Here is a 21555-nt window from a genome sequence, read left to right as displayed (position 1 = left end):
ATCATCCTCCTTGGGCCCTTGAAGGGGGCATCTTGCGCAAATTAAATGGTAGGAGCTTTAACGTTGCAACCTCAAAGCTCACAATTGCACTGAAGAATGTTTGAAATGAGTGAAAAGTCCCTTAATTGTCCATCTGAAAGTCACTGGCTGCCACGCCTCTCAAACACTTGATCGTAAGGTTCAGAGCAGCAACGCAGTTTACATGGGAATCCTTCTAAGGAAAGAAAACTAAGAGAATATTACCATCTTTCGGATAGCCTGTTTTTAATAATTATGGCTAAGTCATAAATATCCCAAACTATCATCAATATGTATCTCTCCATTTAGAGATACAGAGAGGGGGGTTCATGTAGTTGTAGTTGTATACTGAATACTACATGAGACGACACATTAACTATTATATATTAAAGAATTTAGCATGCAATACACTTTTGTGGATACGTATATCGCTATCAAATATTACTGAGATGTAACACATAATCTTAATTCTAACATAGAATCTAAAAGTTTAACCTTGCCAATTTTACAGCAAAATATCTTGGAATATCCATCAAAATTTAAAGTAAACTTTTACCTTAAATTCCCTGTGTAAGGCATAAGGTGAGAAATATTGTTTGAGGAATTCAACACTTCTAATCTTTGCTTCAAAAACTCTCATGTTTATACCGTTGCTAAGGTATCATCTGACATTTTAGCATATAGGGGTTACCTTTCTGTGTGTGTTTTTCTTACTACCAAATATGGATCTTGAAAGCATTATTAACTAACACTCCACTTTGATGTTTTACTGGAAATCCCCTGCTCTTGAAGTTGTGAGCATTTATCTGGTCAGAATGTTTATAATTGTGTTTACTTGACCTCTTGTTCCTTTAAGTCCATTCCATTTACTGTTTTGTTATCAATAATTGCCTTTTTTATGGTACCTTAAAGCAACCTCTTGGGCTGATCAGTCTACATCAACAACCCCATAAACTAATTAAGTTTATAGCCACCTCTTATTGATGTCACACAGGATATTTCAATGTGTGTGTTTATCTTCCAATTCCCCGACAACAGAAATTACATTCTAACAGGGACCTTGAATTTTTTAAACTCTACCACCTTAAAGGGGAATGTCAGTGAGTCTTGAAAACTGACCATTTATTCAATCTTTAATTCGCAAAAGTATAATATTAACTATCTCTAAAGTCTACCTAATTAAGCCTATTATACCTATATTCCATCACAGGAGCAGCTTCAAACATCTATTTGCACTGTTAATTGTGGATGTTATTTCATTACTACAACCTATTATGCTTTTACCATTCACTGTGCCCGGCAAATCGCGTTAGCATGAACACAGCCACTGTACAGGGTGGGGACTGTAATTGAACTTGATTTAGGCTTTTCCGTTTTCTTCAAAACTCTGAAGAAGGCAGTGATCCCCAGGGATCAACCGTTTGTCCAGTTTTTTCTGTTTCAGATTGCATTTTGCTTTTCAAGTGATTATTTCATTAGTCTCAACCTTTTATGTACTCACATCAGCAATTCTATAAATTCCAGGTGGCTGCTCCCCTAACGCCCCACCCCCATGCCCTAATGTGTAGGATCACTGAGCTGTACGAGGCCATTCTGCCCATGGTGCCTGTGCTGGCTCGTTGAAAGAGCTATCCAATTAGTCCAACGCCCCCTGCTCTTTGCCCAACACCCTGCGATTTTTTTTTTTCCCCTTCAAGTATTTATCCAATACCGTTTTGAAAGTTATATTGAATCTGTTTCCACTGCCCTTTTCAGGCAGCACATTCCAGATCACAACAACTTGCTGTGTAAACATTTTTTTCTTCTGGTTCTGTTCTGTGTAAATGTAACTCTGCAAGAGTCAGTGGAGAGGAGAGAGTTTTGTTTTCAGACCTTCTATTGAGTTACTTTTGAGGTCACTAAAATATTTCAAATGAAACCAAATCTAAAAACGTCCAGAAATAAGAAACTGCTGCAGGTGTTGAGGCATTTCCTCTCATTGATCCCAGTCTCTTGTATTCTTTTTCTACCCCAACTGTTGCCAATGCCCTTCGCCTCCTTTCTCCTTGCATTCTATCTCCTTTCTAACCTTTTGTTGGCTCAAGAATAGGTTGAACAAAAGGCTGCAAAGAAAACTGTTTGAAATGTGTTCAGAATTATGCGTTTAATGCTTTGTCTTTTTCCCCCCTCAGTGAGGGACTCCAGTATGAAATTGCAAGTGACTCAGGTAAGACTTCAACAAAAATATAATTCTCTGATTCTTTTCTTCTTCTGAATTAATTCTGCATATTTTAATGTGTTGTATGCTTCACCTCAGGTGGTAGCATAGTAGTAATGTCATTGGGCTAGTAATCCAGAGGCCCTGGCTAATGCTCTAGGACATGGGTTCGAATCCCAACCTGGCAGATGGTGAATTTGAATTCGACTAATAAAAAAAAAATCTGGAATTCAAAGCTAGTCTAATGGTGACCATGAAACCATTGTCGGGAGTTGTTGTAAAAACCCATCTGGTTCACTAATGTCCTTTAGGGAAGGAAATCTGCCGTCCTTACCTGGTCAGTCTTACATGTGACTCCAGACCCGCATCAATGTGGTTGACTCTTAAATTCCCTCTAAAATGGTCCAGCAAACCACTCAGTTCAAGGGCAATTAGGGGTGGATAATGAATGCTGGCCTAGCCAGCGACCCCCACATCCCACGAACGAATAAAAAAAAAACCCTTGCTGTTTACCCTTGACCTTTCCGATCCTCTGACTTTGGCCTTTTGAGCACCCTGGCCACCACCTTCATTAGTGGCTACGTCTTCTGTCCCTTAGCCCTGCAATCCTCTCCCTGAACTCCTCTGTCTCTTCACCTTCATCTCTTCAAGACCCTCCTTGACAGCTCACCTGTATGACGAAGCTTTTGATCGTACATCTTCAGACCTCCTTTCATGGCTCCATATCCATTTTCTGATTATACCTCTATAAATGTCTTGGATGTTGTTTCATTCTTAAAAGTGCCACGAAAATGTCTCGAGGGCAAAAAACATGTCCACTCACACAACCTTAAGCACATTCTTAAAGTTACAAATTCCCTTCCTCTTTGTTCCCCCCACCCCGTCCCAATCTCAGCTTTTTTGGGACTAAAATTAAGTTTTTTTTTAAAGCAGACTGTATCCTTCTGTTCTTGTCCACTAACTAGGCGGATCATGTTAACTACCTGAATCAGATATCTGGCTGTTTTCAGGTGGTTGTGTTGATGGATTACTTCACCTCAAAAATATGTAGTTTATGTGTAATTATTTCTAAACTAAGTAATTTTTGAGGATAGTTCTTCGACAGATAGGATTTGCTTGTGAGTAGAATTTGACTCTGGAATTTTTTTTTTCATTGGCCTGAACAGAATGTCTAATCTCTCTCTACTTTCAGCTGTCCCAACAGTTCCATTTTATTGCTTTCCACACTGACTGTCAGGTTGTTTTGAGTGCCAACATACTGAAATATGAGAATGATGGGGAGAAGTGAAAGGAATGATGAATACAAACCAAATCTGTAAAACCGAAGGCAAGGATGAATGAAGTGTTTAGGGTGCATTTTTTTTTTTACTGTGATTTTCATACAAGGTCATTGCCTGGTACTTGAGACTTGCACACACAAGGAGGTTAATCGTTGCACCTAATAGAGACTGGTTACAGAGTGGCTGGAGGGACCATGGGTCTGACGATTCAGTAAGGTGAGGGGCAAAAGCAGAGACGATAACATAGGCAGTGACAAGTGTTTTAATAGTGAAAAAACAAGCGTAAAGATTGATGAGGTAAAACGCATCTTCTCTGGGATCAATGACAGTGGGAAGATTTCATCTCCAAGAGCACTATATTATCCCTACTGAGTCACGTCCATTTCGGAGTACAGTGTCTGATTTGCTCAGGTGTCGGTTCCAGAAAGGTGCCAATCTGCAACCGTGGCTTTCAAATGCTCGTGTGTGAGCTCCCTGGAAGATATGCTCACCTCCTGAACATGACTTAATCCTAAATTACAAGAGGTTGTGTGTCGACTACTCAAAGGGATCATGTTATTGTTGAAGAAATTATTTTTTAATATACAGAAATGGGGGGGAACTGCACTCCTAAGCCAACAGAAATCTAGAATTTCAGGATTCTCAATACCAGTATTTCACAGTATGCGGGATCCTAGATGGAGAGAAGCATTTTAACTCCGAGATCTCTTGTAGGTCCCCCGCCACCCACTTTTGGAAACCTCTGTCCTGTCTGTATCCTGTGTTACTGACTTAAAAATAAAAATGTCACAACATGAGTGTATTTAATGGAAAGAATGTGTGCATTAAAGAGACAGCCTTTAGACAAAGTTATCCTTCGCAAAGATACTGTTTTACTTCTGATGTTTCCATACAACCAAAAACCATAATATCTAATCTCTCTGCTGCAGTCCTGTTTCTAATGCTGTGAGGATGAAGGTGGGGAAAGGCCACGTTAAATGTCATCTGGCTGTCTCTGGTGCTTTGCTCCTTCTCTACTCAACCTTGATAAATCAGTGCTAGCTGGCTTGAAACTTGTTTGCCGTGTAGTTAGAAAATTCTGTATTTAAACGAGGTGACTTAATATTTTTTCCCTTTAACATGACTTTTAATTTAAAAAAATCTTTGTATTTATGCAGGCTACTGAGTTGTCACAGAGGGTAGATCAAAGGCATTTTCAAACTGAAACGGGCTCAGCACAGAGTCAGAAGGAACAACGCATTATAAAGGTATTAATGTAAAGCATCTCTGAACAGATTTAAACAGCTATTGCCTTTTTTAAATCTCTTTCCTCTAACCATCTCACTGGTGTAGTTATTTTGGTTTAGTACAGCTCTTGGATGACTATCGAAAGAGTAATGAATGTTGAAATTCTGACTGTAAATCACAAGGCGTTGGTCCAGACATTGTGGTCAGAGGTGAAGCAACAGCGATTGCCACTGACCTCAAAGAAAGCTACCCAGAATGATCGAGTGATCTCTTGTGGCATAGATTTCCCCTTTCCCCACATTAGTTTGAATCTGGTGCCAAGTCAGGGGGATCCCCAGACATCCAGCAGCAGTGATATCAAACAGTAAGCAGCCAATCACATTGAAGAACTCTCACAGACAGCAAACCAGGATGTAAAATGATACAAAAGTAAAATACTGCAGATGCTGGAAATCTGAAATAAAAACAAGAAATGCTGGAAATACTCAGCAGGTCTGGCAGCATCTGTGGAGAGAGAAACAGAGTTAACGTTTCAGGTCAATGACCTTTCATCAGAGAGATGATCATCTGCTGAAAGATTATTGACCTGAAACAGTAACTTTGTTTCTCTCTCCACAGATGCTGACAGGTCTAAGTATTTCCAGCATTTCCTGTTTTTATTTCAGCAAGTAAATTGCACTGATTATCCTTCACTTTAAATTTTAATATTACATAGAAATAAATGATTTGGGCCGTCCACATTGGAAGTTGAAATATATAACTTAAACAATTCCAAATTTTCTATTTTTTAAAATCAGAATGGAAAAAAATGACTACACAAATATAAAATTAATTTTCCAGGGCCAGAGAAGTCCTTCAGCAGTACTTCTGACTTGTACTCCGTTAAAAGCTCATTAACAAGGTGTAAATTTTTAGGGTATTTTTAACAGCAATATTAGAGTAAAAGGGAGAACGCCTCTCTAATTCAGTGACTTCTAATTGATTTCAGTCTGCAGGGACGTCAACACCCTATAGAGAGGTGTAGAATTACTGACAGCAACTTCTGGATTTCTGCGTTTAATGGCGCATGTCTGAACTCCAGATGTTGCTGTCAGTTTCAGAGGCAGAATGATTGCAAACACTGACAGTTTCCAAAATCTGACATTAGTAGCACAGGATTTAGTTTTAGATTGAGAAAGATGTGTTGTGCCAAATGGAAGACTTGACTTTGATTAAGCTAATGCATTTGGCACAATGCAGTGGACTAGAGGATTGCATGGGACCAACGACCAGAGAAAGTAGCTATACCTTAAATAAAGAGTTGAGAAAGGAAAATGGAGTTTGGTAAAGACTGTAGAGATCTTGGGTGGAAGGAGCAAAGGAATTCATGATTGAGATGGTTAAATATGGACTGTGGAGAGAACAGGCTTAATGGCCTGAATGGCTTTTTGTTGTGAGCATTGTCATCACAGAGAATACTTGTAGCCCTTCACTATCCTTTAATTTTTAAATGAGCTGTTATTTTAAGGTCATCCTTTGAAGGCTTTTCAATCGAAATCGGGCATCGTTTGTTTTGTGTAAGTAGAAAAAAGAAAGCCGTGCATTCATATAGTGCCTTTCACAACCTGAGGTTGTCCCAAAGTGCATGACAGCCAATGAAGTTCTTTTGAAGTGCAGTCACTGTTGTAATGTGGGAAATGCAGCAGCTAAGTCATGCACAGCAAGCTTCCACAGACAGCAATGTGGTAATGACTAGATAATCTGCTTTACTGATGTAGTTTGGAGGATAAATATTGACCAGCACACTGGTAGAATCCCCCAGCTCTTGTTCAGAATAGTGCCGTGTGGTTTTTCTAGTCCAACCAAGAGGGTAGACGGGGCCTTGTTTCTTCATCATCTGAAAGGCGTCACGTGCAGCACTCCCGCAGTACTGCAGTGAAGTGTTAGCCTTCGATTTTGTGCTCAAGTCCCTGTAGTAGGGCTTGAACTCAACTTTCTGACTGAGATGAGTGTGCTACTGACTTTTTTCTTCATTTATGGGATGTGGGCATCGCTGGATAGGCCAGCATTTATTGTCCATCCCTAACTGCCCTTGAGAAGGTGGTGGTGAGCTGCCTTCTTGAACCGCTGCAGTCCTTGGGGTGTTGGTACACCCACCGTGTTGTTGGAAGGGAGTTCCAGGATTTTGACCCATAGTCCAAACTGAGCCATGGCTGATGCCTGAAGAGTGCAGATGTAGTGTGATGGAGAATTCCAAGGACCTTTACACCACTTGGCATGTTCGCTGCATTTTAATCAGGATTGAGAACGTTTAACAGTAAAACTGAGCAAGGATTGGTCTTCACATATCTGCTGCTGATAGGTGTGTAGACAAGAATAGGGGCAGAATGATTCAGTAGAGAGGGAGGCCATTTAGTCCATGTCTATGCTAGCTCTTTGCTTGAGCTATCTAATAGTCCCACTCCCCTACTCTTTCCCCTTCAATTTATCCAAATTCCCTTTTGAAAGTTACTATTGAATCTGCTTCCACCGTCCTTTCAAGCAGTGCATTCCAGATCACAACAGCTCACTGTGTTAAAAGGAATCTCTCTGTATTTCCCCTCTGGCTCTTTTGCCAATTATGTTCGATCTGTGTTTCCTGGTTACTGACACTTCTGCCACTGGGAACAGTTTTTCCCTATCTAACTCGATCAAAACATTTCCTGATTATGAACACCTCCTTAACCTTCTATGCTTTAAGGAGAACATTTATGTAGTATGCAAATTGGGGCTGAGCATTCCAGCTAATCCAAATCTCAATTTAATTCTCAATCCTAAATCCTGAACCTTTACCCATGCTAGTTTGAATTTATACGGATTCTTGTTTTCACTGACTATTTCCTAGGATTAGCAGGATTATAGTGGATATGACAAACATTTTGAATTGAGATATGACAACAGCTCTGCAGGCACCAGATTTATAAATACAAATTTTCTGAGCATTGTTATGTTAAAAAATAGCCTCTTCAGATGTATGAAATCCAGCAAGCCCTTTATCTGCAAGCTGACTTATTTAAAGGAGGAAAATAAAGTGTATTCTATCCAGTCGTGATTAGCTGTTTTGTGCACAAGTGTAAAAGCATAACTTTTTAAATTAGTGTCTACTTATTGTGTATCTAAATGTGCGTCGCTTGTTAATTAATCTCTCACTCCTCTAGTGCAACCCAAGTTTATAAGTAATTGAAAATTGCAAAGAAGTCACAACAGGTGGATAAATACAGCCATTTATAATCTGATAATGAAATTCTCACGTTTCCTGTTTCTCATGCACATTATATATTTGTCAGCCATTCCTCAGTGATAGCTGTTGAGACAGAGGGTTGTGGATTCAAAGTCCCATTCCAGAGACTTGAGCACAAAGTCTATGCTGACGCTGCTAGAGCAGTACTGAAGGAGTAATGCACTGTCAGAGGACCTGTCTTTCAGATGAGATGTTAAACTGAAGTCAATGTCTGCCCTCTTGGGTGAATGTAAAAGATCCTATAGCAATACATTGGAGAAGAGTAAGAGGGTTCTGCACTGTGTCCTGGACAATATTTATCCCTCAACCAGCAGCTTAAAAAATTATCATATTGCTATCACGTTGCTATTTGTGGGAGCTTGCTTTGCACCATGTGGCTGTCACATTTCCTACATTACAATCTCCGACATCCCAAAGCACCTGACAGCCAATGAAGCACTTTTGAAGGGTAGTCTCTGCTGTAATGTAGGAAACATGACTGCTAATTTGCGCACAGCAAGATCCCACAAACAGCATTCATAATGACCAGATTGCTTTTGATGTTGACTGAGGGATAAATATTGGCCAGGACACTGGGAAGACCTCCCCTGCTCTTTGAAATAGTGCCATGGGATCTCCTGTGTCCACTTAAGGTAGACGGGGCCTCGGTTTAACGTCTCATCGTTTCTAGCACTGTTTCAGTGGCAGGTTGGCTCGTGAAATTGAACCACTGTGCACCCATTTTCTGCCTGGAAATCTATGCAACAAGACACAATTTTTTTTTTTTGTTAAAAAACCTGTTTAGAATAAATTTAATTTATTTTATTATTACATGTCCAGGAACTTCAGATTGAAAATGAGGACCTCAAAGGAAAGTTGAAGAAGCTTCACCATGAACAGAAGCTGTTCCTGGAGCGAGTCGGTGGACTTCAAAAGCAACTGAATCAGGTACAACACCAGCTTGAATTGAAATATCATCTTTGGCATAGTAAAACATTCAAGGTACTTCACCAGAGCATTTTGAAACTGAGACAGATAGGAGTTATTAGGGCTAGTGATCAAAAGCTTGGTCAAAGCAGTAGGTTTTAAGAAGTGTCTTAAAGGAGACAAGAGAGACTGAGAGGTTTAGGGAGAGAATTCCAGAGCATAGGACCTTGACAGCTGAAAGTATGGCTGCCAGTAGTGCTGCAATTAAATTGGGAATGCATGTGGGCCCAGAGGAGCAAGGAGATCTTGGAAGGTTGTAGGGCTGGAGAGTTAAGGAGGGGGTGAGGTCTTGGAAAGGTTTTGAAAATGATGAGAATTTTAAAATCGAGGCAATGCAAGACTGGGAGCCAATTTAGGTCAGTGAACACAGTGGGTGAAGGGTGAACGGGATTTGGTGTGAGGGATGCATGCAGCAGAATTTTGGATGAACTTAAGTATACGGAGGGTGCAATGTGGGAGGCTGGCAAGGTGAGAATTAGAATTGTCAAACTTGGAGGTAGCACAGGCATGTAATGAAGGTATGTAGAAAAGACATTTTTTAAATTCTACAATTGCACAGCAGGTTGCTCAGTATCCAAAAGGTTTATTGGTTTCTTTTGTGGACCATGGACCAATAGCAATAGTCAGATTGGACAAGTACCTCTCAGTGTTAAGTATTTAGGTGAAGATATTTTAATTTTACTTCAGATGCTGAATCAGGTCCATTTGCATGGATGTTTGGCGGCTTAGTGTTAATGACCAGGACTTGGGTATAGGGGCCATAATTTCAAAGTTTGCAGATGACACAAGCAGACTTCAAGAGGACATAAACTAGTGAAATTGGAAGGCACAAGACAGATTAAACTTAATGCCGAGAAATGATTACATTTTGTTGGGGGAAGAATGAGGTGAGGCAGTGTAAACACTGATTTAAGATAATTGTCAAAAGACCAGAAAGGTGCTGAGATGTTTATGCAGTGTGTTATGATCTGGATTGTGTTTCCTGAAAGGGTGGTGAAAGCTCATTCAATAATAACTTTCAAAAGAAATTGGATATGTAGTTGAAAAGGAAAAATTTGCAGGGCTGTGGGGAAAGAGGAGGGGAGTGGGACTAACTGGATAGCTCTTTCAAAGAGCCAGCACAGGCACGGTGGGCCAAATGGCCTCTTTCTGTGCTCTAAGCTTCTAATCTTGCAGTCAGAAGAAGGAACAAGGGTAATGAAATACTACCCTTGCTGTGCACTCTAATTCCTAGTATTTGTTTTATAATTGCAATCAGTTGCGCTCTCGAATTTACACCTGTACTACAATATTACCACATTTAATTCTGACTGATGTTTAGGGGTCTTACTTGCTTACTGATTTTAGTTTTAATAATCTTTGCCCTGTGCCTAATTCCCATTTCAAGCACATGAGGTCTTACTGCCAGTAGAAAATGAAAAAGCTATTTAATTCTATATTTATTCGTTCCTGTTCACTAAGCAATTATAGATGTTCTTTAAGCTCCCAGAATTTGACCAGAGTCTTAAGGTAGATGATTGAAATGTATGAGTCACTTGATCCATATGTCCCGATAATTTTGTGTGGAAATTGAACCTTGGTGGGGTATATTGGGGGTGATTTACTAAACACTGAAATATGAATGAAGGGCATTCAGCTGATGGCATCCTCTTGGGTCCTTGTGACAAACGGACTGGGACCATGAGTTAGCTGTAGCTTAAAAGGAAAATTGAATAGAATTGAATTATCGCACAAACTGGAGATAACTGCACATTTATTTGGGGTGGGGGGTGGTCTCTTCATTTATAGTTTTGTGATGTGCAAAGTATTTTTGAGTCAACATCAATATGAAAGTGACTGTTATCTCTGAAGAATTACTGAGCATAAAGGGGGTGAAATGTCCTCAGAGGTGGGGGCTCCCAAAGGGTGGAGTATAAATCCATTTCATGTTGCATCTTGTTAACAGGTGTTACACTATGTGGCCACCTATTAGCAGCCTGTGTGAGTATATGTACTCATTGATACTGGAGTTCTGCCCCAACACCATTGAGGAGAAGGTGGAAAACGTACCCAAAACCTAACTGCTCTTACCCATATTTGCATATTTTTATATAAATTCTTGCTTACTGATTTTAGTTTTATTAGTTTTGCCCTGTGTCTAATTTCCATTTCAAGCACATGAGGTCTTACTGCCAGTAGAAAATGAAAAAGCTATTTAATTCTATATTTATCATTCCTGTTTGCTAAGCAACTGTAGCTGTCCTTCCCAGAAAAAAGTTCTTCAGGCCCACTTTCATCTCCAACAACTTTCCATCTAAGCTGCTGCTAAACATTTGCAAATTTAATCCATTAAAATGACACTACGTTAAAGTAATGAACACTCGTCCGAAAATGTTGCTCTGCATTTAATTGCATACAAGGAATTTTACTATAAAATTTTGCTAAGTTAACAAAGGCATTTGAACAAGTTATTCATGGTTTAGCATTTTAAGAATAGGCAATGCTTTTAAAAACAAAATTAAGCTACAGAACAGCGAGCAGTTGAGGGATAGATTATACGTTGTAGTCTCACGGAATCCTGTAGCACAGAAGGAGACCATTTGGCCCAACGTGCTTGCGACAGCTCTTTGAAAGAACCATCCAATTAATCCCACTCCTCTGCTCTTTCCGTATATTTTTTCCTTTCAGTATATATCAAGCTTCCCTTTGAAAGTTATGATTAAATCTACTTCCACCACCCTTTCAGGCAATGCATTCCAGATCATCATAAGTCGCTGCATAAAAAAAGTCCTCCTCATCTCCATCCCCACCCCTAGTTCTTTTGCCAATTTCTCAAATCAGTGTTCTGTGATATTATTAGCTTGGGGTCTGTCTTTATGCCTTAATTTTATACATCATTTCAGAGCCAGTTTCTTTGCTCTATTTTCCTGATACCAAATAGTTTTTACGGTAAAGGTGAACAATTGTGACCTGGATTCTTTTTTTCGTTTCTGGCATGTGTGCATGTTTCTTGCTGTTAATGTATCTCTTTCTTGCTCTTTATCTTACTGGTACTATAGTCACTATTCCTATCTCCTCCATATAGACCATCCGACAGGCTCGACATTTTCGCTCTACCCTCAATTTTAAAATTGAGGTTCTTTGCATCATTTCATACTTTAAAACATTCCTTTCCAGGACTTCAAAAGTGTGGATCCCCTCTTTGTCCTCCAGTCTTTCCATTCTCTAATGATTTACAGGCTTTTAAAACTTGAAGCTCGGCATCAGTTAACCATCATCTCTTGATTTACCTTGAATTTTTTCCAACTCTTTTTAACTTTGCTGATGTCATGCATTGTGGGCCTTGTGTTTTCACCAAGGTGTCTTAGTAGTTAAAAAAAAAACTCAAGTTAACTGGAAATACAGCCAGAAAGAACATTACTGTAAAGGACCTGAGATGAAAGCATGTAGTTGATAATCAAATTTGTTATTCCTGTTATCCAGGAATGCAAGTCAGTGGGCGACCTTCAGAATGAGGTAAGTTTTTTTTTTCAATTGTCAGTGTGAAACGTCTGAATTGCAGAACTCCTAAGCGGCAAATCAACTCTTCCATATGCTCTTCGTTCCCCTGTATCCTCATTCTGTTGAAATCAAGACTTGGCTACTGTCTCCTACTCATTAGGTTTTTACCCGGAACCAGAGAGCTGTGGAACTATTTCTCACTTTTCAGCTTCCTACAATCTTCAGGTTGCTAAAGTTTGCATCGTCTAATAACTGCCACTGTGCCTGAATCTATCTTGTCTTCTCTCGTAATCTTCATGCTGTCACCTCTTAATAACAATGAAGAAAAGCTTTAGAATTGTACTATGTGCTGTGGCACTTTTGACATTTTCGTTTCTCACACTGGCCAGTGTTGTCTTCCTGAGTGAGGTTGGAAATTTAGTGTCGTTTGGTGTTGCATTATGCACAGTTTCCTTTCGAGGTATCAGATAGAAACTAGCTGACAAGTGCAAGCGAATCCAACTCCAATGGGATGAAATTATAATTTCAGGAAGTTTCTTTTAACTTTACCTTTAAGCCCGTTAAGCATATGGACCAAGTGGCGGCCATTTGGCCTCTTAGACCAGAATTTGTATCGCACTTTATCAAATTTAAATGTCACAAAGCGCTTTGTGGGATGATGTGACTGTGTGAACAAAACTGTTCAGCATGCAGCAAGATCAAGGATTGTGCTGCATTTGCTGAAGTCTGTACCTATCTTTATCTCCAGACCCATTCTCTTACAGAATGTATTGAATTTCTTTGATGAGTTAACTTACTCGACCTCCATTGCTAATCACAAGATCACGTGGTAAGTTGAGATGAAGAAGGCCCTTCAAGCCCTTTCGATTTAGTTCTTCTGAATGCCAAATCTGCCTATTGCAGTATCTGACTGTTGCTTAAATAAATTTGTATCCTGGGTGCAGTCAGTCTGCCCAGAAACCTGTTCCAGCTGTTCTTCAGCCTTTGTAGAAAGAAATACTTGATGTCAGTCCTAAATCTGCTGTTAATATCCTTGAATCTCTTGTCATCTTACTGGGAGTCTGCTGATTGCTGAGTGGGTTGAGAGCTTCTTCTGATCTTTCCTTTTCTTGAGCTTTAGCCTGATAATATAAGAAGTGATGTCATTGCTGATATTTTTATAGAGTTAGTTTTAAAATAAGATTTGATGCCAAAGGATGATTTGAGGAGTTGATAGTTTTCTTTCTACCCTGTTTCATTGGGTGGCGGGGTGGAAGAGTCTAGATCAAGGAAGCATAACCCTTAGAATTAGATCTAGGTCACGCACGGGTGAAGTCGGGAAGCATTTCTTCACACAAAGGGTAGTGGAAATCTGGGACACCCCCCACCCCCCCAGAAAGCTGTTGAGACTGGGGCCCAGTTAAGCATTTCAGAACTGAGATTGATGGATTTTTTTTTTTGGCAAGGATATGAAGGGTTACAGAACCAAGGTGGGTAGGAGGTGTTGAGATACAAATCAACCGTGATCTGATTGAACTGCAGAATAGACTGGAGGAACTGAATGATTGTCTCCTGTTCCTAACCTGTGCCAAGTGACTACAGTAAGTGACCAGTTTACAGTCTGGCCCATAAGGTATATTTTTGTGCATATTTTTATGCCTTCTTTATGAGGACAAGTTGCAGCCAAGTGATTGTTTGAACAGAGTTTCAGTGACTAAATCCAAATGGTACTTGGAACAGTGTGTGATTTATGTTATTGTGCTGTGTTCAATCTTCCAGAGACAGCAGCTGAAAAATCTATTGATGGCAAGAGACAGAGAACAGGAAGACAACTTGAAGACACTCGAGAGCCTGAAAGCAAAGCTTAAAACTTATGAGGTAAGTGGATGACTTCTCCAGGCTGACATTTTGGGGCAATCATTCTTTTACTTCAAGCATCCAAACTCACTTCTTCATTCATTGTTGCTATTATGTTCTGTATCCTATTCAGCCTAGTCACCAGTTGCTTTGCTTTGCAAAGTGTATACAGCACAGAAACAGGCTGACGCTCCAGTATGGTATCGAGGGCGCATTGCATCATCTTTGGGATGAGACGTCTGCTCTCTCAGGTTGACATAAACGATCCCATGGTGCATCTGAAAGAAGAGCACAAGAGTCCTCAACCAACATCACTAAACCAGATTATCTGGTCATTTATCGCGTTGCTGTTTGTGGGGGTTTGTTGTGTGCAAATTGGTGCCACGTTTCCGACAAAACGACAGTGATTGCACTTCAAAAGTATTTCACTGACTTTGAAGTGCTTTCGGACGTCCCAAGGATGTGAAAGATGCTATATAAATGCAAATTGGTTCTTTCCATTTGACTCCGTTTCTCTAGATTGCTGTGTAAATGAGTTTTGTTGCAGCTGCTATGCATTTTAATGTGTCCTGTTTCAAATTGGATTTTAGAGCAGTGTATGTAAACACAAACTGGTTACTATACCAGCTGGTCACTTTCTCCCTGGGCAGGTGTTGGAGAGACCAAGGGGAATCTTTCACTTAATGGCTATCTTTTTATTTTAATGTCCATGTAAGCCACAGTCCAGATGCTGTGATTCTCATCTGCTGTGATTATGCAGTGACAGTGTCAAACTAATTTGCATGTTTGTAAGACTATGGCTGGCAGTTATGTTCTTCATTAGTCCAGTTTTAATGGCTGGAAATTGTTGCATGAGATTTTGAGTGAGTGTGCTTTGTAGCACTTTCCTTTCTGTTCTGTGCTCCGTGTTCCTGCCAATCTTTTACCCTCACCCTTACAAAAAATGGCTTGAGTTTTTAAAAAAACTTTGAGTCTGTTTTCATTTGATTGTCGATTGTCATTGCTCAAGATTTGAAAACATTTTCCAACCATGGCATGCTCTCTCTCTGTGTCTCACATTTCCAAGGTTTACCAGACTGATTCCTGGGATGACGGGACTGACATATGAGGAGAGATTGAGTCGGTTAGGATTATATTCGCTGGAGTTCAGAAGAGTTAGGGGGAATCTCATAGAAACCTATAAAATTCTAACAGGACCCAACAGCCAGCGGGAGGTAGAGGAGCAGATATGTAGACAGATTTAAAAAAAAAATAGAAAAAAGGGTGGCACAGTGGTGCAGTGGTTAGCACCGCAGCCTCACAGCTCCAGCGACCCGGGTTCAATTCCGGGTACTGCCTGTGTGGAGTTTGCAAGTTCCTCCCTGTGTCTACGTGGGTTTCCTCCGGGTGCTCCGGTTTCCTCCCACAAGCCAAAAGACTTGCAGGTTGGTAGGTAAATTGGCCATTATAAATTGCCCCTAGTATAGGTAGGCGGTAGGGAAATATAGGGACAGGTGGGGATGTGGTAGGAATATGGGATTAGTGTAGGATTAGTATAAATGGGTGGTTGATGGTCGGCACAGACTCGGTGGGCCGAAGGGCCTGTTTCAGTGCTGTATCTCTAAACTAAACTTCCAGGGGAAGTATAACAGGCCAGAATCAGAATACTGTACGCAGTGATGTGTCCTTACCCCAGATTCTGCATAAGAGTTCTCACTCTCTCTCACACCTGTTGATTTTATTCCCCCTTTATATTTTGTACACCAGCTTTTCTAAGTGAGCTTGCCAATTTAGTGCCAGTTTGTGCTGATTAATGGGTGGTCTTGCTGATAGTCACCCACTCAATTTCTGGCAGGTGTCACTCAGTCATGAGGTGCAGAAACTTGGCAAAGACAATTGATCAAACTTGTTACCTCCTTGGGCTCTCTGGCTCAGTCTACACAACTCTTCCAAACTGAATTTCAAATTATTCTAACGCATGCTTGGCTGGCTGCCTATCTTCCGTAAACCTCAGCTCATCCAACACTCTGCTCATATTCTAACTTGCACCAAGTCCCGTTCACCCATCATCCCATGTGCTCGTTGACCTGCAATGGCTCCCAGCTGAGTAATGCCTCGATTTTAAAATTCTCATTCTTGTTTTCAAATCCCTCCATGTCCTTTCCCCTCCCTGTCTTTGTAATCTCCTCCAGCCTCACAACCATCTGAGAAAGCTGCCCCCCTCCAGTTCTGGCCTCTTGCATATCCTTGATTTTAATCACTACACCATTGCTGTGCCTACAGCTGCTTTGGCCCTAAGCTCTGGAGTTCCCTTACTAAACCTCTCTGCCTTTCTACCCCTCTCCTCCTTTAAAATGCTGCTTAAAAGCTACCTTTTGACCATCTGCCGTAATATCGCCTTATGTGGCTCGGTGTCAAATTTTGCTTTATAATACTCCTGTGAAGCACCTTGGAGTGTTTTACTGCAGCAAAGTTTCTATATAAATGCAAGCTGCTGTTAAATCATTGGAGTAGCCTCTTGAATGTAATTATTAATGAAACTTTGTGTTATTTCTGTTTATTGCAGAGTGGGCATTTATATGAGCAGATGACTGCTGGCATCCAGATAGCGAAAGGTGTGATCAGATTTTTCTTTTTAAATAACTCAATAAATCGGGACTTGTATCGTTCTGTTGTGCTCAAGATTTTTGCGTTTGGAATAATAGCAAAGAAATGCAACGTTGAATGACATTGTGACATAGACAAATCTTCAGGAACAAATCTGAATTTATCTGTACATCTCACTTGATTTAGCTAGGTTGATGTGAAAATGTTGTACGTAAGGGAGTGTTTCTAAGGCAGTAATCTCATTTTGGGATATGGTGCAAATATCTCAAGATTCCTATTTTTGTAATACTTCTGGTTCACCCTGGTATCTAGTGTTCTCAACCTCAAGTGTGTAACCTTTTTGTCCCTTGGTTGCACTAATTTATATTTTATAATATTTTATCAGTACTTGAGTTATGAATGGTTAATTCTGTGAGCATTAATATTGAGCAGTGGTAATACTTCAAGATGTTGTTTACATTCTTAAAAAAAGTTGTGTATTTTATGCTAATTGTCCAGAGCAAGTAATCTTGCCATTGCTTAGTTTACTGTGCTTGCAATTTCAAGTCTTATCTTTCTGATATTAATTCTGAGTTTCCTGGTTGCTGTCTGAGACTGATTTAATGCACTTTAATTGTTTGTATTTATTGATATGTTCAGCATTATCTTATGTTGTCTCAGGAAAAGTGCTGTGATGTGAATGGACTGAAATAATGACAAATGGTCTTTGACGTTATTATCTGCTAGCTGCTTTTTGATCCGTCCGAATCCAGAAAGGCCATTAATGTTTTCAAGCCTTTTTAAAGCACATCGAAAGTTTCCATTTACGCTGTTTGTGATACGGTGTCAATTTAGAATTTATTTTGGCAATTGTCAAGAAATCTCGGATGGTTAATGCCACGTAATTTAGTATTTTCCCATTTTAGGCATCAAGTACACATATCAAGCACTCCCTGATACAGAGAAACCTTTAACTGTCCCCCAGTGATGTGCCTGAACTCCCATCTCAAAAGTGCAACCCCTAACAGCACCCATGTGCCACTTTCGCTTAGCTAGCATCTCACCCGTGGCCTCTTCAAGTGAGATTGGCAATCAGTACAGAATTAGATATGGCATAGAACAGTGCAGCACAGAAAGAAGCCATTTGGCCCATCGAGTCTGCACTGGTTCTCGCGAAGAGCAATCCAGTTAGTCCCACTCCCTAGCTCTTTCCCCATATCCGTGCAATTTCTTCCATTATATGTATCCAAATAGCCTTTGAAAGCTCATTGAATCTGTTTCCACACAAAGCTTTTCTGTGCTTCTTGTAGAATCATAGAACGTTTATGACACAGAAAGAGGCCACTTGGCCCATCATGTCTGTGCCAGTCACCTTAAATCTGTGCCCTCTGGCTTGTCAGTTTTTTGTTTTGTTACTCTTTCATGGGATGTGGGCATTGCTGGCAAGGCCAGCATTTGTTGCCCATCCCTAATTGCCCTTAACAGCTGAGTAGCTTGATAGGCCATTTCAGAGGGCAGTTAAGAGTCAACCACATTGCTGTGAGTCTGGAGTCGCACATAGGCCAGACCAGGTAAGGATGGCAGATTTCCTTCCCTAGAGGATGTTAGTGAACCAGATGGGTTTTTACGACAATCAATAGTTTTATGACAGCATTACTGAGACAAGCTTTCAGTTCCAGATTTTTATTATTTTTAATTATTTGAATTTAAATTCTATGACTTGCCATGGTGGGATTTGAACCTGTGTACCCAGGGCATTAGCCTGGGCCTCTAGATTACTCGTTATAGTGAAATTACCACTACGCCATCGTGTCTCGTTATCTCCTGAGAAGTGCCATCGACTGTTTGTTTACTATGTAAAAAGTGTGATCTAAATGTAAGTTGTTTTGAGCTGTAGCCTGATGTCCATTCAGAGTTGTATTAAAACTACCCCATACTCGATTCATATGAGGTCCTTTTGCCAGCGGACAGCAGAGAACATCATCTCTTGAAACGGGGTTAAATTTGAACCCAGATTCCAGAAGGAAAGAGGCAGACTCCAACCCACTGCTGAATCCTCGCTCCCTCAGCATTAGTTTGCACCTCAAATAGCAGTTTTGCTTCAATTTTATTTTGAACAAAATGTGTTATGAATCCTTGGAATTCCTTCTAGATCAGGGAAGTGCTGTGCCAGTAATGTTGCTACCTAATGGTACAAGATTGTTTAATCTTGGGCACACTTTGTTATATTACATAATTTAAAGTGAGCAGTCCATGTAATGAACTGAATGTTTGGAAGGAGATCAAATTCAGGAAGAAAATGGCTTCATGGACACTGTATCTTTGCATTAAATATTTGTTTTATGTTTCATTTCCTCTTTTTAAAAAAAAAAATTCAGTGAAAGAAGAAATGACCGTTAAGCAGACTAGCTTCCCTGGCACAGAGTTGCAGGTAAATGCTTTCTCGATTCCACCTGACCCATGTCTATAAATAACTTGATTTAAGGAGTATAGCGGCAGTTATGTAACTTTACTGTCGTATGTTTCCTTCATTTTTAAAATAATAGTTCTGATATAGCATTATTTCTACCTTTTCAATTAAACAGAGAATGAAGAATGAGTGTTGCTGATCTGGTGAGAGCAGCCTTGAAAGATTTACTGAGTTTGCTTGTATGAGCCTGTTGAATATCAGTAGAGAGATGGTCATTGACCCCAGGGTGATTTTAGCAGTTTATGTGTGGACATGAATAATGGTTGTGTGGAAGGGATTTAAGCTGTAGAATACAGGATGAACTGGCGTTGGTGAAGGGGGAGCCAGGAGAAGGGAACATTAGAGTAGTTGATCACTGAGGTTATGCAAATTAAAACATGAGCAGGTTTCCTAGTTCCTCTAAACAGGGTCTGCTTTCAGTGATGTGGTCAGCACTCATTTAATAGCACATTGAAGTAACGAAAGTAAATTGATTCTAGTTCCCGATATTTTATTTTCATTCAACTTTTCGGTTTCTTTTCCAAGCCTCCCACACATCAAAGTGGTCTCCTTGAAGCAAACAAATAATGATGAAGGTGTGCAACATACCTTGCATCATTTCCATCCTGCAGCAGATAGTGGCTGATTGTGATTGCTTACAGGACCCTCCGTGTGACATTCATGGGGAATTAGCCTGAAATTTTTGAAAAAGCACAACATATTCTGTTTGCTTCAGCTAGTGTCAACAGGTTGTGAATTCAAACTCTATTCCAGGACATGGGCATGGTGTTAAGGCTGACACTTCAGTGCAGTACTGAGGTAGCAACACACTGAGGCAGAACCATTGGTAGGATGCAATCGATCAAGGTTTCAGCTCTGTGTTCTGGACTGGACTGGTGAAGCAATAGTCTTGCTGTTTGAAATAGATTTCTGTTGAATTCCTTATCTTTTAGGGATGGTTTGTTCAGAGTTGTGGTGCAGAGTTTAGGGAACAGAAGACCATTCTGCATGATGGGTTTACAGAACAGTTAATCTCTTTCAATCTAGTTTCTTGCTGTGCTCGACAGAGTACATAAATAATCCATGTTGGATTTTCTTTTTTCAAGAAATACAATTCAGCATCTGTGAGAGAATTAATAGGTTGAGTCGCTTCCAAGTGAATAGATTGGGGCTTGTAACCTCCCTTTTTAAGCTGACTTGGAGTGCCATGTGAGGTTAATTTATACATTTCAAGGATGGCTTTGGTGTTCACGCTGAGTGAGATTTATACTCTGGAGATGTTTCTCTAGTCTTGTAAAGATCTGTAAAGGAAATAAAGATGAGCTGAGGCTGATATTAAAAGCCAATCAGTAATAACAGGTATTAACAACCTCACTTATTAAAGCTGAAGAAATCCCACGTTCCAGTTAATATAAATGCTAAACGATATGCTAATAAAACACAGTCTTCTGTAGTCTGATACTTCAAACTTAGCATGCGGCGATAGCAATCTGTTACAAAGATATTTCTTTCCAACATGTGCTGTACATAGAGCATGGATGTTTTTTAGGACGTTGGGCAGAACAAACTTATCTTTTCCAACTACCTGCCTTTCCATATTCCTTCTTTCTAAATAAGTTCATCTAAATACTTGAACCAGTTCACTTTAATAGTCTTCCCTGCTTTATTGTGGAAGTGCCTATTATGATTTAGGTTAAAGATTGCTGACTTCAATTTCCTCCTTGCTCTTACCTCAATTGCGACCTTTGTCATTTCACTCCTTTGCCATAGTAAATGCATTTACAGTGGGTATCCTCACAAAATAATCCCTTGGCCTTTTAGTTATGTCCAAATATTTGGCTGAAAGAAAAATTTCAAGTTTTTCTTACTTTGCATTAATAACTTCCTGATTAGTGTGATTGTCTTTATTCTGCTAACATTCTGCCGGTTGACAAAAACAGTGAGCAGTGTGTGGGGGTGAGAGCTGAGCCTCTATAGATAAGTTGCATGTTTCCACGGCCAAGCTTCAGCAACAACTTGCATTATATACATATATGTATACAGCACCAAAAATGGGTAGGCTATGAGCTGGACTTTAAAGAGCTGGGTTTTAAGGGAGGCTCTTGCAGCCCAAGAAAATGACAGAGGTGAAGGGCTTGGGGGAGTAATATCAGAGCCCGGGACCCTGTGCCTAAAAGAATGGCTGCCCGGGGAGGGTGTGTCTAAGATACTGGAGTCTGAGGATTAGAAAGTGTGTTTTGGGGCTGGGGATTGTTGTAAATCTGGAGGAGTTCATAGA

General features: G+C 40.1%; 1 protein-coding gene across 3 annotated transcripts in view; it reads left to right on the top strand.

Annotated features, from left to right (window-relative positions):
- Positions 1 to 21555, top strand: part of uacaa (uveal autoantigen with coiled-coil domains and ankyrin repeats a) — a 145268-nt gene that overhangs the window by 109380 nt on the left and 14333 nt on the right. For 2 of the 3 annotated variants that reach the window (XM_068018200.1, XM_068018202.1), the window contains exons 9-15: positions 2190 to 2224; positions 4653 to 4742; positions 8801 to 8908; positions 12410 to 12442; positions 14186 to 14284; positions 16809 to 16857; positions 19207 to 19259. In XM_068018200.1, coding sequence (XP_067874301.1) covers positions 2190 to 2224; positions 4653 to 4742; positions 8801 to 8908; positions 12410 to 12442; positions 14186 to 14284; positions 16809 to 16857; positions 19207 to 19259 — 467 coding nt within the window. The remainder of the gene's footprint in view (positions 1 to 2189; positions 2225 to 4652; positions 4743 to 8800; positions 8909 to 12409; positions 12443 to 14185; positions 14285 to 16808; positions 16858 to 19206; positions 19260 to 21555) is intronic. The other variant, XM_068018201.1, reaches the window with a different exon arrangement.

Source organism: Heterodontus francisci, chromosome 38 (assembly GCF_036365525.1).
Source record: "Heterodontus francisci isolate sHetFra1 chromosome 38, sHetFra1.hap1, whole genome shotgun sequence".
Classification (NCBI taxonomy): Eukaryota; Metazoa; Chordata; class Chondrichthyes; order Heterodontiformes; family Heterodontidae; genus Heterodontus; species Heterodontus francisci.
The sequence above is the reverse complement of the archived record's forward strand: the minus strand, read 5'-3'. Positions and strand labels throughout refer to the sequence as shown.